We start from the raw sequence: 24,968 nt of genomic DNA, 5'->3' as shown, positions 1-24,968 counted from the left end.
GAAAAACATTGCCGCTGTTCTTAGCTCGATTCCAGTCAACCAGTCGTGAGTCGGGCAAGTCAGTTAGGTGCATGTGTACGTGTGCGTGTGCGTGGTAGAGTAAACATGTGAAACAAAGGGTAGAGATAAGTGAGTGAGTGTATAAGTTTGTGAGAGGGTGAGTGAGTGAGAGAGTGAGTGTGTGAGTGAGTGAGGGGTGAGTGAATGAGAGAGAAGTGTGTGTGTGTGTGTGTGTGCGTGTGTAAGCACTCACTTGTCAGGGCCGATGACGGGATACACACCGACCCGACAGGACCGATTTCCCTGTCAGGACCGAAAACCCGGTCCTGACAATTCCAAGACCGGGGCCATGTTCCTTGGCCTCTAAACATGCCCTAGGGCCATTTTGAGGTCGGTCCTGTTAAGTCGGTGTTCTGTCAATATGTGTGTAAAATGTGTGTGAAAATTGGCCGCCGTATACACTCTTCTGTCCGGTGGCGCCCCCTAATGAAGGGTCGGGCGGCCCATTGAAGCTGTGGTCCCTCCCGCGACCTCCCGCAGAGTCCAATTTGTTCCGGGTAGGGTGGCCGGGCAGGGTCGGGCCGAGCCGGGCAGTCGAAGTAATTAGCCGAGGAGCGAGTGGATAGTAGCGCTGGGTGTGCTGCTCAAGTTTCGCTGTAGTGACCAGCGGCACGGGCTGATGCTATCAGTGTTGGTAAAGACGAAATAAGAATAGCCTGATGATCGACCATACCTGACGTCACCTGACTCACCCTACCCAAAATGCCCAAATAATATATCATGGAACAAAACGATTGTGAAACAATTATGACAAAACGATTGTGACAAATAACAGAAGCGGTTGCGTGGCGTTTGATGTGGGTAAAAAGCAGGGATGCGGAGCCGTGAAAATTTCAGACGGCTCCGGCTCCAGAGAAAAAAATCGGCTCCGGCTCCGGCTCCGGGTGAAATGCGATGGCGACTCCGGCTCCGGCTTCGGCTCCGAGTAAAATGGTCCGGCTCCGGCTGCTCCGGCTCCGGCTCCGGCTCCAATACTAAGTACATCCCCTATGCAATTAAATACGGGTGGAAGAAACAAGATGATGGGTTTGGTGCGCGCTGCTTCTGTATTTGCATAACAAGGCTATTTTCATATTTTGACTACCGCATGTTTTACTGCCTTGAACTGTCAAACCGAACTAGGTCAATAATTTTTCCTCTTCAAAAAAAGGAGCCGGAGTCGCCCCCTTTTTCGACGGCTCCGGCTCCGGCTCCGGCTCCGGGCAAAATATGCCGGCTCCGGCGTCTCCGGCTCCGCACCCCTGGTAAAAAAGTATGAAAATAGTTTTGGTGACCTGAGATCAGAGGTCAGGTCAACGACCCTGAGCTGAGGTTTTGGTGTTTCGCAAATAACTAACAAAAATGGTCCGAGAGCTACAGTAGTGGTACTATCGCATTCGTCTTGTCAAGACGCGTCGAATGACATATATTTTGCATGGAAAAGTTCAAGTTTTATGTTGACCTCATGTGACCTCGAATGACCTTCTTTTTGCCTAGACACATGAATGGTAGCTTATATATGTTACAGGGAGTATGAGAAATCAGTTAGTTTGCAAACTACCTAGGGAGTTTGCAAACTCCCTGAACGATCAGGTAGTTTGCAAACTACCTACTATGGACGTCAAACCCCTTGAGACCCCACTTTTTTGCGATAATTTTTAAATGCGTCAACTCTCGTTGACAATATTCTGGCAATGTGTGTTTTAGAACCTGCCGAAACTTTTATTACTTAGGTATTTTGACGCCAAACGATTATGAAAGGTACTTCTCATTCACTCGTAATGTTAAATTTCACGGAACGAATCTGCTGTTTGGGTAGAGGCTACACGCTCATGGGGCGGAGCCACGCAATGACGTCAGCGCTAAGCTCCGCCCTACCCCTCCGGCGCTCCTTGCCCGGCGACCGGTCACTCGCGTCTCTCGCTCCATTCAGGCTTGATGGTGGGCGGTAGCTGGTAGCGGTAGCGGGCGCTGGTAGATGGCATTTAGAGCAGATGGCGCTGGTGGCGGGGCTCGAGTGTGGCCGAGCGCAAGCCTCTGCCCGGGCCTGAATTGACCTTAGCATTACGAGTGAATGAGAAGTACCTTCCATAATCGTTTGGCGTCAAAATACCTTAGTAATAAAAGTTTCGGCAGGTTCTGAAACATACATTGCCAGAATATTGTCAACGAAAGTTGACGCATTTAAAAATTATCGCAAAAAAGTGGGGTCTCAAGGGGTTTGACGTTCATAGTAGGTAGTTTGCAAAGTACCTGGTCGAACAGGTAGTTTGCAAACTCCCTAGGTAGTTTGCAAAGTCCCTAGTTAGTTTGCAAACTCCCTAGGGTTGTTGCAAACTACCTAGGTAAAATGCGAAAACGACGAAACAACAGCCATATACGAGTACATATGTAGATAAGACGCGATGAATTGGTCCATAGCTCAGAATGAAGCTTGGCAGCAATGGTGCATAACGAGACGATGTGATTGACGCTCTTTCGTAGCTTACTATTTATTTTTGTCTTGCTCGCAAATATCACCTTACAGATTAATGTCTGCCTTTTTTCTTGTAGTCGACAACATGTTACGTTGCCAATGCCATCCACCTCCTATCCTTGTACGTCAGCGGCCTCTCCTCCACCGGTCTGGCGTCCATCAGAAAGGGGATGACGCCGCCATGTTCGGCGAGAGAGTTATCGCCGCCAACGCTTCCTCCCACTCCCGGAACCTCTGATCGAGCAGTTCGTGAGACATCCCCACAGAACCACAGAGCAACCACAAAACAGAAACTGCGATCACTATGCTGCCTCTCCACACTCCGCTCAGAACTGATGACCCGCCAGCACTGTGCACCGTCCACCAGCCATGACTCAACAGCGCCTTTCATCCGTATCCCGCATGCACACACTGACCTGACCTGTCAAGCTCGGGGCAGTCGACTGCTGGCTACCAGGATCGGGTGGAAGCGGGGCGTTGGGTTGACTAAAGATGACATCCTGATTTCTAACCCGCACCCCGTAGGGGGGGGGCGTGGCCGAAATGGCCCCCTGTCCTTTTCCGTCAATATCTCCTAAACGGCTGCAGATATCGCCACCAAAATTTCAGGATTTCTCCGGGCATCAATTTTACACATTTTACCCAAAATTTTCCAGAGGCTATGATAGGTTGGCCATAAATGACGTCAGAATGACGTTATGTTCTGCCATTTTCGACCGAAAAAAGTGCTTCGCGAGAAGAGCTGTCAGACCTACAGCTTTGAAGATATAGAAAAATGATCAAGACATAAAAGGTGTGAAATCAACAGGGCTACAAATTTGCAATCTCGAATTTTTAAAATTTTTGATTTTTGACCCCCAAAAATGAAAAATGAAATTGGATATATTACCGAAAAAATCAAAAACGTTTTTTAAGTTTCGAAAAAAAAAAACGGAAAATATATGATAGTACCTACCAGTCAACCCAACGCCCCGCTTCCACCCGATCCTGGTAGCCAGCAGTTGACTGCCCTGAGCTTGACAGGTCAGGTCAGTGTGTGCCTGCGGGATACGGATGAAAGGCGCTGTCGGGTCACGGCTGGTGGACGGTGCTCAGTGCTGGCGGGTCATCAGTTCTGAGCGGAGTGTGGAGAGGCAGCATAGTGATCGCAGTTTCTGTTTTGTGGTTGCTCTGTGGTTCTGTGGGGATGTCTCACGAACTGCTCGATCAGAGGTTCCGGTAACGAGTTGCCTCATTGAAGAATAGCGCTCGCCTACTTCAAAAGGTTCGGCACCATTCTTCAAATCTGATTTGCGATCGGGTTATGGGCTATGGCACAATTTTTCCCATTGGAGCTTTTTCTAACACAGCAATACGAAAATTGTTATACCTATCGTCCACTGGCAGATCCAGGGAGCGGGCATATAAAGCAAATATTATCTCCCCCTCCCCTTGCATCGCCCGAAATAGACAATAAGTACCTTATGTTTCCTAATAATAAAACTTTTGCTTCATACTGTTCAGCAGCAAGGAATCGAAATCCGAGGAGTTTTTGGATTTTGGACACTGGGGGGGGGGGGGGTATGTCCCCTACAGCGTCGAAAACGCCTTTCTGGATCCGCCTTTGACATCATCTCGACTGGGATCTTGCCCCCCCCCCCACGCCAAAATCGAATCCGCCGCCACTGGTCAGGAGCCCGGAGTCGGAGTCGAAGTCGGATTCGGAACAGCACTACCACAACTCCAAAAACCCTGAATTACAATGTGCATGCATGTAGGTACCCTTCAGAGTGTCTCCAGCGTAGGGTCTTGATGAAACATCTCTTAAAGTTTTCTTAAGCTGAGTGTAGCTAATTACGGTGGCCCATGAATCGATTCAAAGGTATCATAGATTATAGATTTTAGATTCAGCATGCTTTGATATCCATCAGGAATGGAATCGAAATCACAGATAAGGCACTCCCACTCGGATGCAGCGGACGCGTGCAATGTGCATGGGTCCGAACTCCGAATCACGAAAGGTATGCATGATCTCAGTGGATCTAGGAATCCTGATTGCTCTGTTCCGTCGTTTCCCTGGACTCAGGATACTCAAGTTGTCCTCAGCCCGTAATGTATTCGAGCATAGTCCCTTGTACAGTCTGTCTTAAAAGTACCGCGCAAAGTGACGGTGGATCCATCAAGCCTGACCGAGAAAGGGCCTGTTTTAATTTAAAAGTCACCGACCAATTGACCTAGGGAATGGAAAAGCATGCCAATTGCTTCGGTGACCCAAATTTAGCAGGCCCTTGCTCAGTCAAGCTCGATGGATCCACCGTCACTTTGCGCGGTACTTTTAAGACAGACTGTACTGCGTTCTATGTATATTAGTTTATGCTTCGTCTGTTTCGTCATTCCTTCTTGGAGCCGTGCAGTCTCTCGCCGCTTCTTGATCATCCCTGGGAGCCGGGAAGGATGGGTAGCGGGTACAGCTAATCCCTGACCACCTGTAGCGCCGTCGAGGTTCGGCGTGGGAAGGAGGGGAGGGGGGCTGGATGGGGACCGGTTCCCCTTCGCAAGGTGTGACGAGGAAGGGTGACGGCTCTGTCCCGTGGAGCGCTGACCCACGCAGCCGATGTGACACGTTATAGCTTGTAAGTTTGGACGCATTAGTTTCCAAGCTTTTGTCAGCCTTGGGGACCGTAAGTATGCCTCGAAGCGATGTATCCATTGGTCACCGCAGGAATTGGAAGTCGTGGTAGCGGTGCTTTGACACTGGCTCCGGACTACTTCTCCGGGTTCCTGTTCAGTTTGAACTGAAAATAATTCTTCCCGGAGCTGACGAATTAAAGGGACCCTCCCATCTTTGAATAGGCTAATGTATTGCCATAAAAGCGATATCCTCGGGTTCAGAAAGATCAAAAATGAATATTTACCAATTAGTATTCACTGGTTTTCAAGATAATATACTTTTAATTTTGTTTACTTTTTGGGATCTCCGTTGTTCCTAGCGACTTCATTTGGAAGCAATAATATGACATCCTTTTAGTGCGGCAGACGTTGCGCGGAAAGCAGCATATACCATCACGTGTTAACGATGGTTTAGTATTGAGATTTAAAAATCGGTAGATCTCCGCTGACGTCACAAATTTAACCCTATTCCGGGCGGGCTCTGAAAGGTTCGATTCTGGGCGGGGGGGCCTTTTCGGCCCCCTTCAGATCTAAAAAAACAACACATCGCAGCGACAAACGGCAAACGGCGTTTGATAGGTCGTTTAAAGATCTACAGCTTTTGCATAAAACATTTTCAGGTCAGGTCAATATTGAGGTCACCAGAGGTCATCAACGATAAAATGTTTTGGAATTAGTTACCTATATAACTTTTAAACTAATAAACAAAGAGACATAAAATTAATACATTTTTTGTTGCTCTCGTCGAGGCGATGCGAATTAAGTATGCGATGACCTTCACAGGTCAATTTGAAATTTGATCCCAGGTCAAGGTCAGGTCAACATCAATGAGACTGTGGGGTATGGTCATGCTGCTACCAAACGACGCGCCTTGACCAGGCGAGCAGTTTGGTACCACTTACAAGTCTTAAGCACCATCATGTCGTGATTTATTGATAGAAAAACGATTTATGACGTCACATGACCTCAGATGAACTTTCCCGGTGCCCCTGTCAATTAGCGGCACCAGGATCATCACCGATGAGATAATTTTTCATAATATTGAAAGAATTGGGTGGTTTTGACTCGTTTACACGAAGCAGGAGGCGTTTCAATATTTTCCCATACATAGGTTTGCAGTGTAAAAGTCACGAGTCTGGCCTGACCTCAGGTCAGAGATATAAAAATTCTGAGATAAACAAATTGCACATACTGGTACCCTAACTAGAACCTGAAGAGAAGAAATTGATCCGTCAAAAACTCTAGCTCTGGCGTGATTGCAAACTTTTCTGAGGTGAGGTCACCAAACCGCCTCTGGTGACCTGACCTGACCTGACCCGGTAACTTTTTTTGTCAACATGTGCGCAATGAATGTTCAGAAAAAGTCACCGAGTATGAGCTTTCAGTCTTGCGGCGTTTGGCAATGGTAGAAGAAAAACCTGAAGGGCCCGCCCGGAATAGGGTTAACCCCTAGCCCTGGCAGGGCATTTTTCATAACACGGCCTGGCAGGGGGGGGTTGATGCGACCCCCCCTCGCGATTGGCTCCTATGGCACCTAGAAACACCAAATTTGGTAGGTAGGTGAGCCCCTGGAGTTCTCGCCCCTGTGCCAATTTGGTTGCTCTAGGTCAATATTTAGGGGGGTTTGGGGGTATAAATGTAAAATTTTTGCTAAAAACATGTCAAAAGTTTTTCGCTTAAACTTTTGAACCAATTAAGATAGAAAAAAAAAGAAAAGCACCAGTGAACTCAGCACGTCAAGGCGTGTCGAATGATATACTTTGTTGTTTGCTTAAATGTACTTAAAGTTTTTCTTAATTTTTAAGTAAACTTTAATTAACTAATGAAGTTCAAGTTAACCAAATTGCATCACATCGCATATCATTCGATTCGGCTGATCACCAGGAACACAATGATACCATTTTTTAAGCTCTAGCGTCATTATGTGCCAAGTTATTGGCAAAAACGTCATTTGACCTCAGTTGACCTCATTTGACCTGACCCATGGATAAGTACACCAAACAAAGAAGCACCAAGTGACCTGCTGTTACTTACTATGGTTTTAAAGCACAAAAGTGATGGAACGAAGCGGATATCTCCATTATTTTCCGAATTTAGTATTTCCCATTGGCTTAACATTACGACGTAATGACCTCTTACTGACCTCAGGTCAGTGACCTAAAAAACGAGATATATGTTATACAACTCGGTGAACTTAGCACATCCTGAAAGTTTGAAGGAAATCAGTCCAAAACTGTGAGTTGGACAGGTGCAAAAAGAAAATTGAAATTTGACCATAACCTTGTACCAGTTTTTCTGACCTGGTGACCTGACCCAAGGTCACCCGGACTTGAAATTTTCAGGTCATATGTAAAATGGTTGCCCCATAGGCTGTGCCAAATTTGGTGGCGCTGCACTTCGCCGTTTTTACGCTATCTTCGAAAAACCTTAGGGGGGTTGCATTAACCTCCCCTGCCAGGGCGAGGGTTAAGTTAATTCAAATGCATTAGCCCCTTAGAATCTGAAAACTGCAAGTTTGAAATTAAATATATCCGAATTAAAGCAATTATCGATGCTGTGAGTACCCAAACCGGTAAGTGCAAGCTAGGGACCCCAATTTGGCCATCTCAACTCAAAACTAATGTTAAGGTGGGATGGTCACTTAAAGCCTTGCTCTGCGGGTGGTATATGCGCATTACCTCGTCATGTCCAGATTCCAGCTAGAGGGTAAGCAGACTACACTACGTTATTACTTGAAAATATGCGCCGTACCCGCAGTCCGAAGTAATGTAGCTATTACATACAGATGTATTACCCAAAGTCACCGCCCTGCTGCCCACTGGCGCCCTTCCCACCTATCGCGCCCTCCTTTGAATTTGGGCGGCCGCCCTCCTCCCTTCTGGCATCATCGTGTTGAGCACTGACTTGCTACCCATTGGCGCCCTCCTTCCCATTGGTTCCCTCCTACTGAATGTTGATCGGGACCCTCCTACCTATGGGCGCCCTCGTGTTGATCGTCTCCCTCCTATCCACTGGCGTCTTCCAGCGGTTCAAGCTCGCTGCAGCATCGCTGTGTCAACGCCATCGCCATCAATCAGTAGGTAGTGGTTTTAGTTGTAAATGTTGCTGTTTAGCTGGGACATGGTTTATGCTATATGCATAAAACGTTCTTTTGACACCAGCTTTATTGTTTTAATGGAAGCTTTCAAGAGCACTTCGGCTCCCTTCTTCAGCCAAGTTACGTAGAAATGCTAAAAAGCAGTAATACAAACATCGAGATGTCGTTGAATTATTATCAGGTATTATAAAATACCAGTATAACGCCTTTTGGGGCGACTAACGGAGCGGGCGAGAGGGTGGGCCTTGCACGTGCGAAATTGCGAGGGGGTACCTCCAACTGACTTGTGCACGGCACCCTACTAACCGGTCTCTAGCGATGTGCCAAATTTGGGCACAATCGGCCCAGCCGTTCTCGAGATCTGGAAGCGGCACCCCGCACGTGCGCACGTGCAAAATGGGTCTCAACTGACCAGGGGCGGTCGCAGACTTGGAGTTTGGGGGAGGGGCAACTTGTCAAAGGGGCCCCTGCGCTGACCCGGGGGGCCCGGTGCTAGCTTAAAGGGGCCCACGGACGTAGTGCACGAGTGCAGAAATCCAGGCCATGGCCGGTGAAGCGGGGGAGGGGGGGTTAGTGAGCGGCATCCGAGAGGAGGCTCATTGCGAAATGCGAGCTTTGAGGAGGTACCATGTCGAAAAGGTACCGATAAGTGCATTTTGAAGCATTGATATTGTCAATAATTCACGCAACTGTGAATGGACTACCGCAAAAGTAAAGGCGGCGCGGCTAACTTTGCCATTTTCTAAGATCATTGTGCTAAAACTTTTGACAGTGGGTCATCGGTATCTGTTCACTGTTCAATCACATGTGTTCCGTTTCATCTTTTTTTTTTTTACTTGAGCACAAATGTAAGTTTCGAAGGCCATTACAGTAGCGAATACTTCAGAAGATGGATAGTGGGCCAAATATCCTAAATTTGTCATGCTGCATGGAAAGTAGTGTTGCTGAGAAAAGGGGGTTTTGTTCCAGATTACTGTGGATGCAGAATACATTGTCTGCACCCACTGCAGAATTATTGTTGGTGCAACTGCGCCCACTGCACCCATGGTTCCTACACTTATGGGCCCATCGATAGCGCTTCGGCGATACCTATCGCCTAGAGGCTGCAATGGGGCCCTTAGAGTACGGTGTCAGACCCCCCAGAGGCCGGCGTTGGACCCAAGGGTCAGCAAAGGGCCTCAAAGGCCCCAGGTAGGGCCCCAGAGGCTGATGTGGGCCTTCAGAGGCAAGTGCGTGACGCCCAAAGGTAAGGCTTGAGCCCCCCCCCCCCCCCCCAGAGAACATACAGGGCTATCAAAGGCCGGTGTGGGACCTTTAGAGGCTGGTTTGGGCCCTTAGGGGCCAGTTTAGGGCCCTCAGAGACCAGTACAGGGCCTGCAAAGGGCAGTTTGAGACCATCAGAGACTGAATTGGGCACTCAAAGGCTAATGTGGGTCCTTACAGGCCAGCATGGAGCCCTCAGAGGTTACCGTGGGGCTCTAAAAGACCGACATGGGCCAGCGTTGGACCCCAGAGGCCAGTAGAGGGCCGTCAAAGGCCAAGATGGGCCCTCAGAGACCGATGCGGGCCCTTAGAGGCCGGCATCGGGTCTTCAGAATCCAGTGTAGGGGGGCCCTCAGGGGCTAATGTGAGCCCTTACAGGCCAGCATGGGGCCCTCAAAGGTCAGAATAGGACCCTATAAGACTGGCATGGGCCGGTGTTGGACCCCAGAGGCCAGCGGAGGAAGGCCAAGATGGGCCCTCAGACGCCGATGCGGGCCCTGAGCGGCCGGCATCGGGTCTTCAGAAGCCCGTGCGGGGTCCTCAGAGACTAAGGTGGGTCCTTACAGGCCAGCACGGGCTCTCAGAGGTCAGTGTGGGGCCCTAAAAGACCGGCATGGGCCGGCGTTAGACCCCAGAGGCCAACAGAAGGCCCTCAAAGGCCAAGATGGGCCCTCATAAGCCGATGCTGACCCTTAGCGGCCGGCATCGGGTCTTATGAATCCAGTGGGGGGGGGCCTCAGAGGCTAATGTGAGCCCTTACAGGCCAGCATGGGGCCCTCAAAGGTCAGAATGGGACCCTAAAAGACTGGCATTGGCCTGCGTTGGACCCCAGAGGCCAGCAGAGGGCCCTCAAAAGCCAAGATGGGCCCTCAGAGGATGATGCGGGCCCTTAGATGCCGGCATCGGGTCTTCAGAATACAGTGCGGGGCCCACAGAGGCTAATGTGTGTCCTTACAGACCAGCATGGGGCCCTCAGAGGTCAGTGTGGGGCCCTAAAAGACCGGCATGGGCCGGCGTTGAACCCCAGAGGCCAGCGAAGGGCCCTCAAAGGCCAAGATGGGCCCTCAGACGCTGATGCGGGCCCTGAGCGGCCGGCATTGGGTCTTCAGAATCCAGTGCGGGGGCCCTCAGAGGCTAATGTGGGTCCTTACAGGCCAGCATGGGGCCCTCAGAGGTCAGTGTGGGGCCCTAAAAGGCCGGCATGGGCCGGCGTTGGACACCAGAGACCAGCGGAGGGCCCTCAAAGGCCAAGATGGGCCCCCAGAGGCCGATGCGGGCTCTTAGAGGCCGGCATCGGGTCTTCAGAATCCAGTGCGGGGGCCCTCAGAGGCTTACAGGCAAGCATGGGGCCCTCAGAGGTCAGTGTGGGGCCCTAAAAGGCCGGCATGGGCCGGCGTTGGACACCAGAGACCAGCGGAGGGCCCTCAAAGGCCAAGATGGGCCCCCAGAGGCCGATGCGGACTCTTAGAGGCCGGCATCTGGTCTTCAGAATCCAGTGTCTCAAAGACACTTAAAGTCTAGTCTTGGGACTCGAGAGACAGAAATGGGGCCACCAGAGGCCGGTGTGAGGCTCTCAGACGCCGGTTGGGCCTCTGAGGCCGGTTTAGGGGCCCTCAAAGGCCAGTGGAGGGCCCTCAGAGGTCAATGTGGGTCCTCAGCGGTCAATGTAGACGCTTGACCGCCACTGAAAGGCCCTCAGAGGTCAGTGTAGGACCCTCAAAGACTGGTATGGGAGCTATTAATAGCTGGCGTGGGTTTCTCGAGCCTCGTGACAATCGAATACGGGCCAGGGCCCCATACGGCCATGGGGGCCCGTCGGTTGTTTGGGGGGGGACAAATGATATGATGGCCCCCCTGATTTGGCTTTGGGGGGGCCATGGCCCTGATGCCCCCCCCTGCGTATGCCCCCCCCCCCTGCCCCCCTAACTGTGTACCAAATTTGAGGGTAATTGGTCGAGCCGTTCTCGAGATCTGGAAACGACCCCTGCACGTGCGCACGTGCAGCAGCGCCCCAACTCTGGCACATGGATATGCAGTGCCTAGTGGGTGCCTACCTACATGCCAACTTTCAGCGCAATCGGCCAAGTAGTTACCGAGATATTGCAACAATTACAAAACTGACACCTCTTCGTTTTGCACGTGGCACGTGCATAAGGGGTCACCCACATGCATCGGGAATAGTCCAATACTTGGTAGAAGGAATGAAGCTACCCTACAAAAATTACCGCATGTAAATCGGTCAAGTGGTTGCTGAGATATAAGCCTCGCAAAAGCGTCCGCACGGCCGGCCGGCCGGCCGGCCGGCCGCTCATACTCGGAAATTTCCGTTAAAGGGACCCTCCCACCTTCAAAAAAGTTAATGAATTGGCATGAAAGTGATGTCGCTCGGTTCAAAAAGTGCAAAAACGAATATCTACCAAATTTCATCGAAAAATATTCACCGGTTTTCAAGATATTAGACTTTTACTTTTGTTTACTTTTTGGGATCTCCGCTGTTCCTAGCGACTTTATTTGAAAGTGCGGCATTTGTTGCGCGCAAAGCAGCATATACCACCGCGTGCTACAAAACGTTTTAGTCAAACATTTAACGGACGTTCGAAAGCCTGATGACGTCATCAGACTCCCGTAATGGTTAAGAGATAGGGACCACGCTGGTCCCACCCTGCAAGTAAAGGGAAGAAATTTCTTGAACACCATAAAGCTGCGGGGGTTGCGACCAGGATAAATGGTGGTTTCTGAGCCTGGCCGCAAACTTGGCTATCTCAACTCAAAACTAATGTTAAGGTGGGAGGGTCCCTTTAATCTAAGGAAAGACTTAACGCTCGCTTCGCTCGCTCCGTAATAACTTTACATACTAATGTGTTTTGTCTTTTATCTGACATTGATCGTAGCTCAGATTTTGTGGTAAAAAGGTTATATTCTACATTTGAACAGTACCTACATAGTTATAACAGTATCCTGTGCCTGTATAACAGGAATATAAAGTCAACTTTTCATGAACAGTGCCGTTCTATATACCTACTGCAATGGTAACGATTTAAGAAATAAAAAGAACAGATAGTTGTCATGCGTAAAGGACCTAACAATGTACATAGATAGGCATAAAAATAATGCCTTTCCTTAGTTATTGTATGTGTTTCATCTATGGCTGTAGTTCTGAGCATTTTATGGTTTAATACAGCAGTCCGTGTACTTCAGTCAAGGACGTAATGGGAACTCAAAACTTCTTCATCATTATACTATGCCATTACAACTTGTTTCAGCTCTCTATCGCCAGCGTGTTCGGAGCTATCGCAAAAAAAACCTATGGGGGGCCCCCCTCGGCCGGCGAGGGTTAAATTCGCTCTTTCTTAGCTTTGTCAGACTATAGGTCACTCAAGGTCACTGACTCGCTGTGAAGCAGTACGATAGCTCCGAGCCAGACGCATGGGTGTTGACTGTTGAGATGCTCGGGTCGGTTCCAACTTCTCGCTGGCATACCGTGTGCCTGGGTCCCGGCCGGCCAGTCGGCTCCCCTGTACCGGGCCGAAGGGAACAAAGAGACGCCGCCGCCGCCGCCGCCGCGGACAGCCGTCGCAGAGGGTCGCCGGCTGACCGCGCTAAGCCATGCATCACCCGCTGTCACTCACCGCCGGTCACCGTCAGCTGGGGAGACCGCGTGGGGAGGCCAATGGCGAGGGGTCGAGGAATTTCTCGTGTTTGGGCGACACGATAAGCTCCATCACGAGACACCGTACGTGTCACGGCATGGTGGCATTTCATTGAAAGAAGAACATGCCTGATAGGTAGGTTTCAGTTATAAGCAACTTAGTTGCAATAAGAAATGTGAAACAATATTCCTGCACACTGGCGGATCCAGTCTTGCGTTTTTTTTTTTTTGGGGGGGGGGGCAACTCATGCAAGGAACCAAGCCTAGGGTACCCCTAAATCCTGTTTTCTCATCGGATTTAGGCCACTTATTTTTCGTCAGGTCAGGTCAGGTCAACCAGTAGGGGTACTTATGGGCGTCCGTATAGCAGGTGTCCACTACCACCGGCAGCTACGTAACATGATACGAAGGCAGCTACGTAACATGATAACACACAATGATACGAAGGCATCAAAGCTTCTTCGTAAATGTTCAAATTGTTGTAAAATAGGTACTAAATTTAAAATCAGCTAGACGAAACCATCCTAGAAACGTGTTAAACTCGAAAAAGCACCAAGGTCATCAAAAGGTCCATGACCTGACTTGACCCTAAGGTGACATTGACACCTACCACAATGGATAGGAGTGGGACCAACATCATTTCACATGTTTGAGCGTTTGAAACCACCAAGAAACTGCAAACGCAGTTAGCCCAGACTGACTTGACATGCGCCGTGAGCTCCTCGAGGCTGGAACAGCGCTTCGCTTCGACGAGCCTCGATTTAAATATTCCCAACACATTTTTATGAAGTTTGGATCCGATGAGTTGCTTGGGATGTGATCTTGCCACAGACGCCTATCACAGTCTCCTGGTACTGCTTTTAAGCTTTGCTTGACCTGTGCACTGATGCAATGTCTTGCTTGAAGATGGGCCTACGACCTCCCGGGTGCCATTTTCTCCTCCAAAAATGTGTTCATACTTGCGGTTCGAGTTAAGCTAGAAGGCTGAAACTCCTCTTAGATCTTCTTGGAGAAGCATTCTGCGTCCCAATACTGTTTCTGGACTATCAATCGCAACCTGATCAGCGTCTGGTCGCATATTACCCCACATTTCCTTGACGCTGGCCTTCTGCATAGGAATAAGGCAGGATGACACGAAGGCCATTTCCGTCGCCCATATGGGACCGTTTTGGGGTTTGAACGGGTGTTTTATCTCGAACACGGACTAGGTAGTCCAGATGACCACATTGATGTCATCGGCCCTCCAGTGTTTTTAGCCTCAGGCACAGATAACAGTAGTACTGGATTGGAAACAGGATTCCGGTGGCTGCAGTAAGAGGCCGAAAACAGAACCGAATATATCGTGCCCATATTTCGATATCTCCTCTCACAGGCAACAAAAAATATTGGTTTATGTGAATGAAACTTATAAAGAAGCAATCGACTAGCCGTGCTTGTGTTTATTGCTGCATTTTTGCATAATGGCAACTTATTTTACTAAACGTTGCTGGTTACACTTTCCTCACCGTGGTGAGGGAACGTATGCCACTGATTTGATTATAATGATTTCTCACTCTCATCCACAAAAAGTACTTGTACATACATGGGAGTTTGATCTCTTTATTTACATGCTAATCGATACCAGTCCTGTCACAACGAACCATCCAAACGTCACGATTCAAACCAACGTCACAAAACACCCCTTCAAGTGTCACTTCGCTTCGCCTGCCCTCCCAATTTCGTCAGCGACCTTACTTCCCCGCCTTACATCTTCTTGACCCTGCTGAGCTTTGGCCTCTTGTCGGTCCTCGATCGGGTTGCACCAGTGGCTGGGGTGTCTGCTTCCTGACTTTCGATGGACAGCGCTGTCTTGAATGCCTGTCTCACTTATCAGTTAACATGTTTCCACACTTTCCAGCAAATAGATTGAAAACCGTCGCATACATCTCTGGAAGGAGGCTCCTAAGGACGTCGTGGCTATCATTGTAAACGACTTCCGGTCAGTTCGACATCTCGGTTTACGACTATCTTCGTCATTTCTGCGTCACTTCTTGGTTGATCGCAGACCAGCAGCTGGTACCTGTTAGCTTCCGTCTTCGGCAGTTGCCTCCAAATCTGGCAGATCCTCACGGTGAGGTCGATGTCTCCCTTGTCTTTCTCCAGTCGTACCTCCAGCGGCGTAGCCCCATGATAGATCAGCAGGCTGGCGGAGGCACCGTACTTGTTACGCCTGGTGGCCGAGCGCAGAGCCGAGCGTGCCAAGGCGCCGGAGCTGTGTCCCAGGGAGGCCTTGGCGCTGTCATCCAGGTCCTCCATTTCAGTGGCTTTCGCCACCGCCGCCACTAGCTCCTGGATGACAAGAGCACCATCCTGCTGTCACTCCTGCTGTGATGGTGCCATTCGGGCGGAGGCGTCGGTCGGGCTGAAACGTGACCAGTGACCCGGAGTACCGCCTCATTCTCCAGGAACTGTCGGACACTCGACCAGTTGTAGTTGCCACCTGATAGCTGATATTGTCATTCGTGAAAAACGCATCGGTCTGGCCCTTCATAACCTGCTTCTGGTGTGAGTGGCGTGCGGATGCCATGGCGTTTCGCTGGCCGCTCGTGCACAGGGGGCATCGCGTAATCCACGCTGGTCAATACTGACAGGGCTGCGCCGCTCTTGAGCCGACGGCGCTGTCTCTGCATGCCGGTGCGAAATGACCGATCTTCTTCGAAATCTTCCTTTCTGAAATGCAGCTCACACACAGCGGAATAGTCCTGATCCCACTCAGCCCGGTCACGGTGACCCATGGCGCCAACCCACTGAGCCCGTAGAGATGTTTCGGTGAGAAAAGCGAATAGGTGGCATGTGAGACATCTCCTGTTCTAATCTTTTGTTCCTCTTGGTTCGTTGGGTTGTAGCCAGAACGGCAGGTTTTTACCACTCATTCCCCTCCTCCATTGTTGATGTACCTATACGTATGTAAGGCTTTGCACCACAATTTTTTCAAAAGAAAACACCACGCATTGTGCCCTCTAAATGATCAAATTAAAAGTGAAATACTTTAATTTTCAAGCAAATGAAAGTAATTTTGGTAGCTTCGATTTTAAACGTAAACGACAAAACGCAAAAAAGACGATTTCTTGCAATACACAACACACAAATTATCCACCCAGCAGCACGCGAGAATCTCATTTTGGCGCCGTCGCATAAAAACATTCGGCCTCTTACTGCAACTGCCAATATTCTGTTTCCAATCCAGTACTACTGTTATCTGTGCCTCAGGCATAACGAATCACATGTTTGGCCATTTTAAGACATTTTCAACTGTTTTGCGTCCCCCATTAAGTTTAAGCCCAGGTGACCGTGAGTCATGTACCCCGAAATAATACTCTTAGACAGCTGGCAATCCATTCTGAAAAGCCTGCTTACCAACTTTCTAACGCTAAGACTTTTTTGACGGCCACTACTTTGGCGCCACACAGTTTTGACCACGTGGATCACTCCTGAGAGCTGACAAAAAAAGAGCATAAACTTGCAGCGATTGACTGCCGACAAATCATCTGCGTCACTTGTTGACTGTGCGTTCAGTTAGCGACAGACATTGGCTACAGACTGGATGGCCTCAATCACCCTCAACCGTCGCGAATAGCCTACGTGCGGACTAAATACCGAGACGTACCCGTATCGGAGACCTCTATGTTCCGGCGTAAGCCGTCTCCACAGGAAGTGCACTGAAAACTTTTTTACCATTTCCTGAAGGGTAAACCCGCCATAGCATGGTAGCTTGACACACAGACGTTTTTTACCACCTTCCAGATGGTTAATTTTACTCTTTCATGAAGAGTAAACTCGCCAGGGAGGGGTAACATGACACACAGACGTTTTTTACCATCTTCTGAATGGTAAACTCTTTTGATTTACTCTTGTCTATAGTGTAACATTTTTTGGGTTACACTCTTTGAAAGGGTAAATCTTAAACGGAACCCTTTTCTAGGGAGTAACGCATCGTCTACTCTGTGCTTTACCCTCCTACAGAGAGTATATTCTTCTGGCCTACCCTTTGTCACATGGTAACGTTTACTCTTTCCTTTAGTGTAAACCCCCCAGAGGATGGTAACAGACTCACAGACGCTTGCTTCAGAAGCTTCACGAAGCTTCTGTTAACCGGAGCTCACCAACTAAAAAAACATGCTTCAAGAGCAACAATGTATATTTGGCTTCCGTACAAACAATACGAGGGGCACACCAGCCATGAACATTGTGAGACTCTTCACTTATGCATACGAATTTATACGAAGCGTTCAGCAATGCACAAGCGGTAAATAAACACCACGATACAACTTGAATGCACTTTGAATGTGAATACAAGACATTCAGCGCCCTCATATTGGATAAGGCACAGCGCACAATATTTGAAGAGAGCGACGGCGTTCCTGGGTGGTCGCCCGTCTGCATGAGATAATGAGACCATGGATCACTACAGTGCAAGGCTTTTTCAAAGTCACCAACAAAATGCATAAACCTGTAGCATCACAACAAAATTAATGTACGTACTCACAACCTAGGCCACGTGGCCGTGCACGGGGTCCTGTTAACCAGGTCAAATTAGCACCACTCAACGGCATGCAATGCTCTAGCACATTGGTACTTACAATAAAATGTCCACAGAGGCTCTATAGGCGATGAACAACACACAAGCACAATCACCAACGGCCACGCCGCGCGGCACCGACACTGCTCACATCCGCTCTCGGAGACCAACGGCCGAAAACTGACAGATGCGCGCGGCCTTCAAACCGCAAACGGCCGATCTCGTTTCTGATTGGCTGAGTGATTCCATTTCAAATATCATCTTCACGAGGGTAAACAAGATCCACGCATGAAACGACTATCTGTACACGAGTCACGATACCCAGAAGGAAAGAGTTTTCGTGATGTTCTTGATCGCAAGAGTAATATTGATATTTACATGGTAATAATACTCTTTGCTGGCGAATAAGTTCATATTAACCACGTACCGTTACTATGCACATAATGGTAGCAAAGAGTTACCCTTTCAATATACTCTTATCTTGCTGGTTTGATGAAAATGAACCCTCCAGGAGGTAGTAAAAAAGTTTTGAGTGTGAACTCTCTATAGCAAAAAAAAAATATTTTTTTTTTTTCTAGACGAATAAGTTACCGTGGAGCGTATTCACAGTTGCCATGGCAACCCCAAAAGCTCAGTTACAAAATAAATTAAGCATGATTTTAAATACGAGTCTCTAAAAGAAAAAAAAATAGGTGAGAAGGAACTTATGGGACACCTGTACGCCGAATCGCGATTCCGGCCAAACATGGTCTCGGAAAAGAGGTCACAGGTCAAAGGTCATTTGGGTCAGGGTCATGACATTTTCAGGGTAGGTGTAAAATTGATCAATGCGAGGGTACTGAAAGTTTCGTCGCGATCGGCCGCTTTTTACGCGAGTTATTCGCTAAAAACCTTAGGGGGGTTGCATCAACCCCCGCCTGTGCCGGCGAGGGTTAAGGTCCTAGGTCAACCGGTGACCTCTGAGGTCAGGTCAAGTGCCTCAAGTTACGGTTCAGTTTTTGGTGAATAACTTCGTTCAGGTCAGCGCCCCCAGGTCACGAAGTTGGTCGAAAGAGGTCATGTCGCATATTATTCGATTTTGCAGGTCTTCCTGAGTCGCTAGCTGGTGGCTTTCCCGACTCGCTAGCTCAATTTGATCCGGAGTTATTGACGAAAAACTAATATTACCTTGATGACGTCATAAAAACGTCACGCAAGGTCAACATTGCAAAAGTGACGCATCTAACCTTGCAAGGATTGCATCAAATCACGATTCTGTGTGCTTGAGATAGTTGGAGATTGTTCCCAGCGCCAGAATAGCAGTTTTTATTTTTCCCCATTGACTTTTAATGGTGAGGTCACGAAAATGACCTGACCTCATATGACCTTTGGGAAAAATCCGAGATATACAAGCTATGAGACTCGTAATGGATACTAGATCTTGCAAGTTTCATTTCCCTGTGATAGCTCCTCTGGCAGTGAGGGCGTTGCGAAGTTGCGACATCTGAAGACCGTGCAGAGGTTCACTTATGACGTCATAGGTCAGTGACCTGACCTTACCCAAAAATGCGATTGGTGTCAAAGAATCTGGCTTGAATCAAAGATTAGATATGCCAAGTTTCAGCTCTATATCTCTAGTGTACTCGGAGCTATCGCAAAAAAAAACCTATGGGAAGGGGGCGGCACGGACAAAACTTTAGTTGGCACTTGTCAACCTTGTATAACTCCTGAGGTTCTGTTACTCACAGCTTCCGGCCGTCTCGCGGTAACCGCGCACGGGCAGCGCCGGTGACCTAAAATAAAAAATGGCCCTCATTTTCGCTGTGGCAGGCTGAGGCAGCTGAACTATACATTTTCTGAAAGGTAATTAATTAGTTAACACCATAAAGATAAAAGAAGAGCGGGACCTAGCGGGACTTTTTATATCGGCATTCCAGAATATCTATAACAACAGAATTAACTCACAATTTGAAAAACATCTAAGGAAACTTAACATGTGAAGCGTATTTATATATTCCGTTATAAGTTTTTCTTTCCATCGTGAAACCCATGGTCTTAACTATCAGGCTAGACCCCGAAAATATTGATGAAGCCGTCTAATATATATTTTTTTTGGCCTAAATTAGCTGCTACTTTTCTCCGTGCGAAAAGGGGTCTACGATGCTTGTCAAGGAACTTTGTGTTTGGGCTGATGTGGCGTGGACGCTGTACACCATGGACGAAAAATATTTGCAGATTCGTGGTGCATGGACATTTCTGAACTATGTGATACATTTTAACTAAATTTGGGAAAGGTCGGCAAATCCACCAATGTCGCGCCAATTCCGGCGGTGGTCCCATCGTGGCACTGGGGTGAAGGTTAATGACCAATTCCGGTGCATTGGGGGGGGGGGCTAATTTATATTGCCGCCCTGGTGAGTTACGAATGGGGGGCCTTAGCCCCTGCCCCCCGCCCCCCCCCCCCCCTGGATCCGCCAGTTAACAATATAACACTAATATGCCCTTACATATTCAAAATCGATTGTTCAGCTCTGCTGTGTGTGTACAACACAGCATGGCCAGAAGTCGCTGTAAAGTGGCTCATGCTTTATGAGTGGAAAGCCTACATATTGTACGAGTAGGTTGGGTTCGTATTTGCTGTGATGGAATGGACCTCTTCGGTCCAATGAGACCTTTGTGGGATGTGACATCGTATTAACACTATTATTGGCATCATTTATATCATATGCAATCCCACCAATGCACTCATAAGCGGGCAGGAACTTTTCATACATCATGAGAACCGCAGATTTCGGGCCAACATATGACGGCATAGCTATATAAACTGAGGTAAAATATATTAGGATACACTAAAGGGCATGATGTGGAGTTTGCTAATGTAATAATTGAATGAGGACTTTACTCCACAAGAAATCGTTCGGGTCGGAGCTTTCGAATTGTATTCAATGATTCGAATTGTATTCAAATGATGCCAATTTGAACTGGAATTCAGGTGCTATGCTACAGGAACGCTGGCTACCCATTATCCGCAGTGCCTACTGCCTGCCGCTAAAAGCTTGTACGATTTTGACTTGTCTTTTTTATATATTTCACGCCTCCCCCCCCCCCCATTGGTTGTTGCATATGGCTACTTTTCTCGTGAACTGTATATCCTCCTTTTATTAATGTTATTTGTTGTGAATTTTCTAGCCTATTGATGGAGTGTTTTTGATCATTGCTATCATTTTTATTCTTAACCTTGGTCGTTTATAGTGTATTTTATATACCTGGTACCTTTGTTAGCCTATTATCTATTGATGTTGCATACATGTTTATATCACTTGCTATATATATATAGGTAGGTCTTTATTACTATTTACCAGTATAACGCCTTTTGGGGCGACTAACGGAGCGAGCGAGAGGGTGGGCCTTGCACGTGCGAAATTTCGAGGGGGTACCTCCAACTGACTTGTGCACGGCACCCTACTAACCGGTCTCTAGCGATGTGCCAAATTTGAGCACAATCGGCCCAGCCGTTCTCCAGATCTGGAAGCGGCACCCTGCACGTGCGCACGTGCAAAATGGGTCCCAACTGACTTGTGCACGGCACCCTACTAACTGGTCCCTAACCGTGTATCAAATTTCAGCGCAATCGGTCCAGCCGTTCTCGAGATCTGGAAACGACCCCTGCACGTGCGCACGTGCAGCAGCACCCCAACTCTGGCACATGGATATGCATTGCCTAGTGGGTGCCTACCTACATGCCAAATTGCAGCGCAATCGGCCCAGTAGTTACCGAGATATTGCAACTATTACAAAAGTGACACCTCTTCGTTTTGCACGTGGCACTTGCATAAGGGGTCACCCACATGCATCGAGAATCGTCCAATACTTGGTAGAAGGAATGAAGCTACCCTACAAAAATTACCGCATGTAAATCGGTCAAGTGGTTGCTGAGATATAAGCGTCGCAGAATCGTGACCACGGCCGGCCGGCCGGCCGCTCATACTCAGAAATTTCCGTTATTCTACGTAAGACTCCGCTCGCTTCGCTCGCTCCGTAATCACTTTATATAACCTTTGTTATTTAACAGATTTAGGTATAATTAGAATGTATATCGCTTATGAGATATTTCCTTCTTTTTCATATACGTTAAATGTTTTATCATAGAATGTCACGTGCAATTTATCTATTTTACTATCTGTATTCTGTGACATGTCCTTGTCTGCCAAAGACGAATCGCCCTAAATGATGCGACCGATACCCCCGAACCCGATTACGATACGCTGACGAAGCTTTGTAATACAATTCGAAAGCTCCGACCCGAACGATTTCTTGTGGAGTAAATGTCCTCATTCAATTATTATATATCAGGATAGTATAAATCAAGTTATGTGGCCGAATTATGTTGTATGGCGTAGGGATGTTACGCGTAATTTGATGGGCTTACCCGCTCTGCATATATATTCACAACTTTACGGGCCGCTGACCCCCCCCCCCCCCCACTCCCCTCCTCCCTCCTTGTCCCGGCGAGCGGTACGCCGGGAGAACTTACACGTGCATGGGGCCAGCCCGTTTTACTCCCTCTTTAAACCTTACCTCATTTGCCTTCCGACCGAGCCACCGTCTGTCCCTTCACATTCCGATCCTAATTAGGGTCACCGCACCTGCCTGACGGACTGTCAACCACCCAGCGGGCGGTCGGTCCTGACGGGTCGGTGCTTACACGCAGAATATCGATATCATTGTACGAGAGAAATATTGATTCAAAATGTTTTTGATTCTTGTATATGTGCTGTAAATAAATGTTTCGATCTTAAAAAGCAACTACCCTCCGTAAATCACCCGGTCCTGTCAAGTCGGTGGGGTGTCATGGTCCTGACGAGTGAGCGCTTACAAGTATATGTGTGTGTGTGTGTGTTATGACCTATGGTTTACGAGCGAGGGGCCATGAGCTTTTCATCATGTTTAATGTGGGCCTTAGGTCTCTAATTTTGATGGATTCAGTGATTTTTAGTTCAGCAGAATCCCGTCCCCAACCGATTATATCAATAGTAAAGGCGGAGTTGATTTCAGTGCTACTTGCGTTAAAGTGCGAATCAGCAATATGTTCACCTAGTGGGGTGTCTGGTTTTCTCAGGCGAGCGTCACTTAGGTGCTCGTTGAATCGATAACGTACGGGGCGGGTGCTTTCTCCGATATAAAATTCAGTTCGTCCGTTTCTTTCACAGAGGCTACAGGTAATTTTATAGACTATGTTTTTCTTAGTACACTTACCCTTCAGCCCACTCTCACAGGTGTGACAGTGCTTAGTCCCGGCTGGGCAGGGCGGTTTAGAGAAGGCGGAAGAGATAAGTTTGTTTCCTATTGTGGGACCACTAATCCAGGCTACTTTGATATTAGTTTTAGATCTTCTCAAAACACCATTGACTCTTCTAACGACGTTTTCGTCTAAATAGGGAAGCCGCATGAAAATCTCGTTTTCTTTGTTGCGCCGAGTTTTACGTTCACTACGCTTGCGAAGGTTATTCTTTATGCTCGTGTCTAACATGGCTGTTGGGTACCCGTTCTGCTCAAACAGAAGTTTTACCCGCTTTACGCTGCGATCCCTCGTTCGGTCGTCAGATGACACCCTCATCGCTCGCTTGATCTGGGAATTGAGAACGGCCTTCTTGGTACTCATGGGGTGGGCGGACGTAAAGTGGAGAATGATCGGGGCTGCCATCGGTTTAAAGTATAATTCCGTGGTGTACTCACCGGTGGGGTATACTGTTATGAGGGTATCTAAGAAAGGAAGTTGACCGGTGCTGAAGGTAGACTCCATTGTGAAGCTTATGGATCGGTTGTAAGCATTAATACAGTTGAAAAAATGGTTCAGGCGATCAATCCCATGTGTCCAGACCCCGACAATATCGTCAATGTAGCGTAAGTAAAGGACAGGGGCAAATTCCAAGCTCGACATAAATCCAGTCTCTAGTATATGCATAAAGGTGATCGCCACGGGAGGGGCTATCCTGTTTCCCATCGCGATGCCTGACGTTTGCTTGAATATTTTGTTTGCTAGAGACTGGATTTATGTCGAGCTTGGAATTTGCCCCTGTCCTTTACTTACGCTACATTGACGATATTGTCGGGGTCTGGACACATGGGATTGATCGCCTGAACCATTTTTTCAACTGTATTAATGCTTACAACCGATCCATAAGCTTCACAATGGAGTCTACCTTCAGCACCGGTCAACTTCCTTTCTTAGATACCCTCATAACAGTATACCCCACCGGTGAGTACACCACGGAATTATACTTTAAACCGATGGCAGCCCCGATCATTCTCCACTTTACGTCCGCCCACCCCATGAGTACCAAGAAGGCCGTTCTCAATTCCCAGATCAAGCGAGCGATGAGGGTGTCATCTGACGACCGAACGAGGGATCGCAGCGTAAAGCGGGTAAAACTTCTGTTTGAGCAGAACGGGTACCCAACAGCCATGTTAGACACGAGCATAAAGAATAACCTTCGCAAGCGTAGTGAACGTAAAACTCGGCGCAACAAAGAAAACGAGATTTTCATGCGGCTTCCCTATTTAGACGAAAACGTCGTTAGAAGAGTCAATGGTGTTTTGAGAAGATCTAAAACTAATATCAAAGTAGCCTGGATTAGTGGTCCCACAATAGGAAACAAACTTATCTCTTCCGCCTTCTCTAAACCGCCCTGCCCAGCCGGGACTAAGCACTGTCACACCTGTGAGAGTGGGCTGAAGGGTAAGTGTACTAAGAAAAACATAGTCTATAAAATTACCTGTAGCCTCTGTGAAAGAAACGGACGAACTGAATTTTATATCGGAGAAAGCACCCGCCCCGTACGTTATCGATTCAACGAGCACCTAAGTGACGCTCGCCTGAGAAAACCAGACACCCCACTAGGTGAACATATTGCTGATTCGCACTTTAACGCAAGTAGCACTGAAATCAACTCCGCCTTTACTATTGATATAATCGGTTGGGGACGGGATTCTGCTGAACTAAAAATCACTGAATCCATCAAAATTAGAGACCTAAGGCCCACATTAAACATGATGAAAAGCTCATGGCCCCTCGCTCGTAAACCATAGGTCATAACACACACACACACACACACACACACACACACACACACACACACACACACACACACACACACACACACACACTTCTCTCTCATTCACTCACCCCTCACTCACTCACACACTCACTCTCTCACTCACTCACCCTCTCACAAACTTATACACTCACTCACTTATC

General features: G+C 48.2%; 1 protein-coding gene across 1 annotated transcript; it reads right to left on the bottom strand.

Moving 5' to 3' along the window:
* Window positions 1–197: 197 nt before the first annotated feature.
* On the bottom strand, window positions 198–23,733 carry LOC122371996. Its single transcript, XM_043348818.1, has 2 exons — window positions 22,595–23,733; window positions 198–231 (listed from the first exon to the last, which is right to left on the bottom strand). The coding sequence occupies exon 1, from the start codon at window positions 23,712–23,714 to the stop codon at window positions 22,617–22,619; it is 1,098 nt and encodes a 365-aa protein (XP_043204753.1). The 5' UTR covers window positions 23,715–23,733; the 3' UTR covers window positions 198–231; window positions 22,595–22,616.
* Between the last annotated feature and the right edge of the window lie 1,235 nt (window positions 23,734–24,968).

The sequence above is a fragment of the Amphibalanus amphitrite genome, unplaced genomic scaffold (assembly GCF_019059575.1).
Source record: "Amphibalanus amphitrite isolate SeventyFive unplaced genomic scaffold, NRLGWU_Aamphi_draft 001304F_arrow, whole genome shotgun sequence".
NCBI lineage: Eukaryota > Metazoa > Arthropoda > Thecostraca > Balanomorpha > Balanidae > Amphibalanus > Amphibalanus amphitrite.
Note: the sequence above shows the minus strand (reverse complement) of the source record. Positions and strands in the feature narration are given on the sequence as shown.

Bases quoted from the DNA above. Each gene is read 5' to 3' on its own strand.
- LOC122371996 (XM_043348818.1), bottom strand. From the start codon at position 23,714: ATGGGAAACAGGATAGCCCCTCCCGTGGCGATCACCTTTATGCATATA.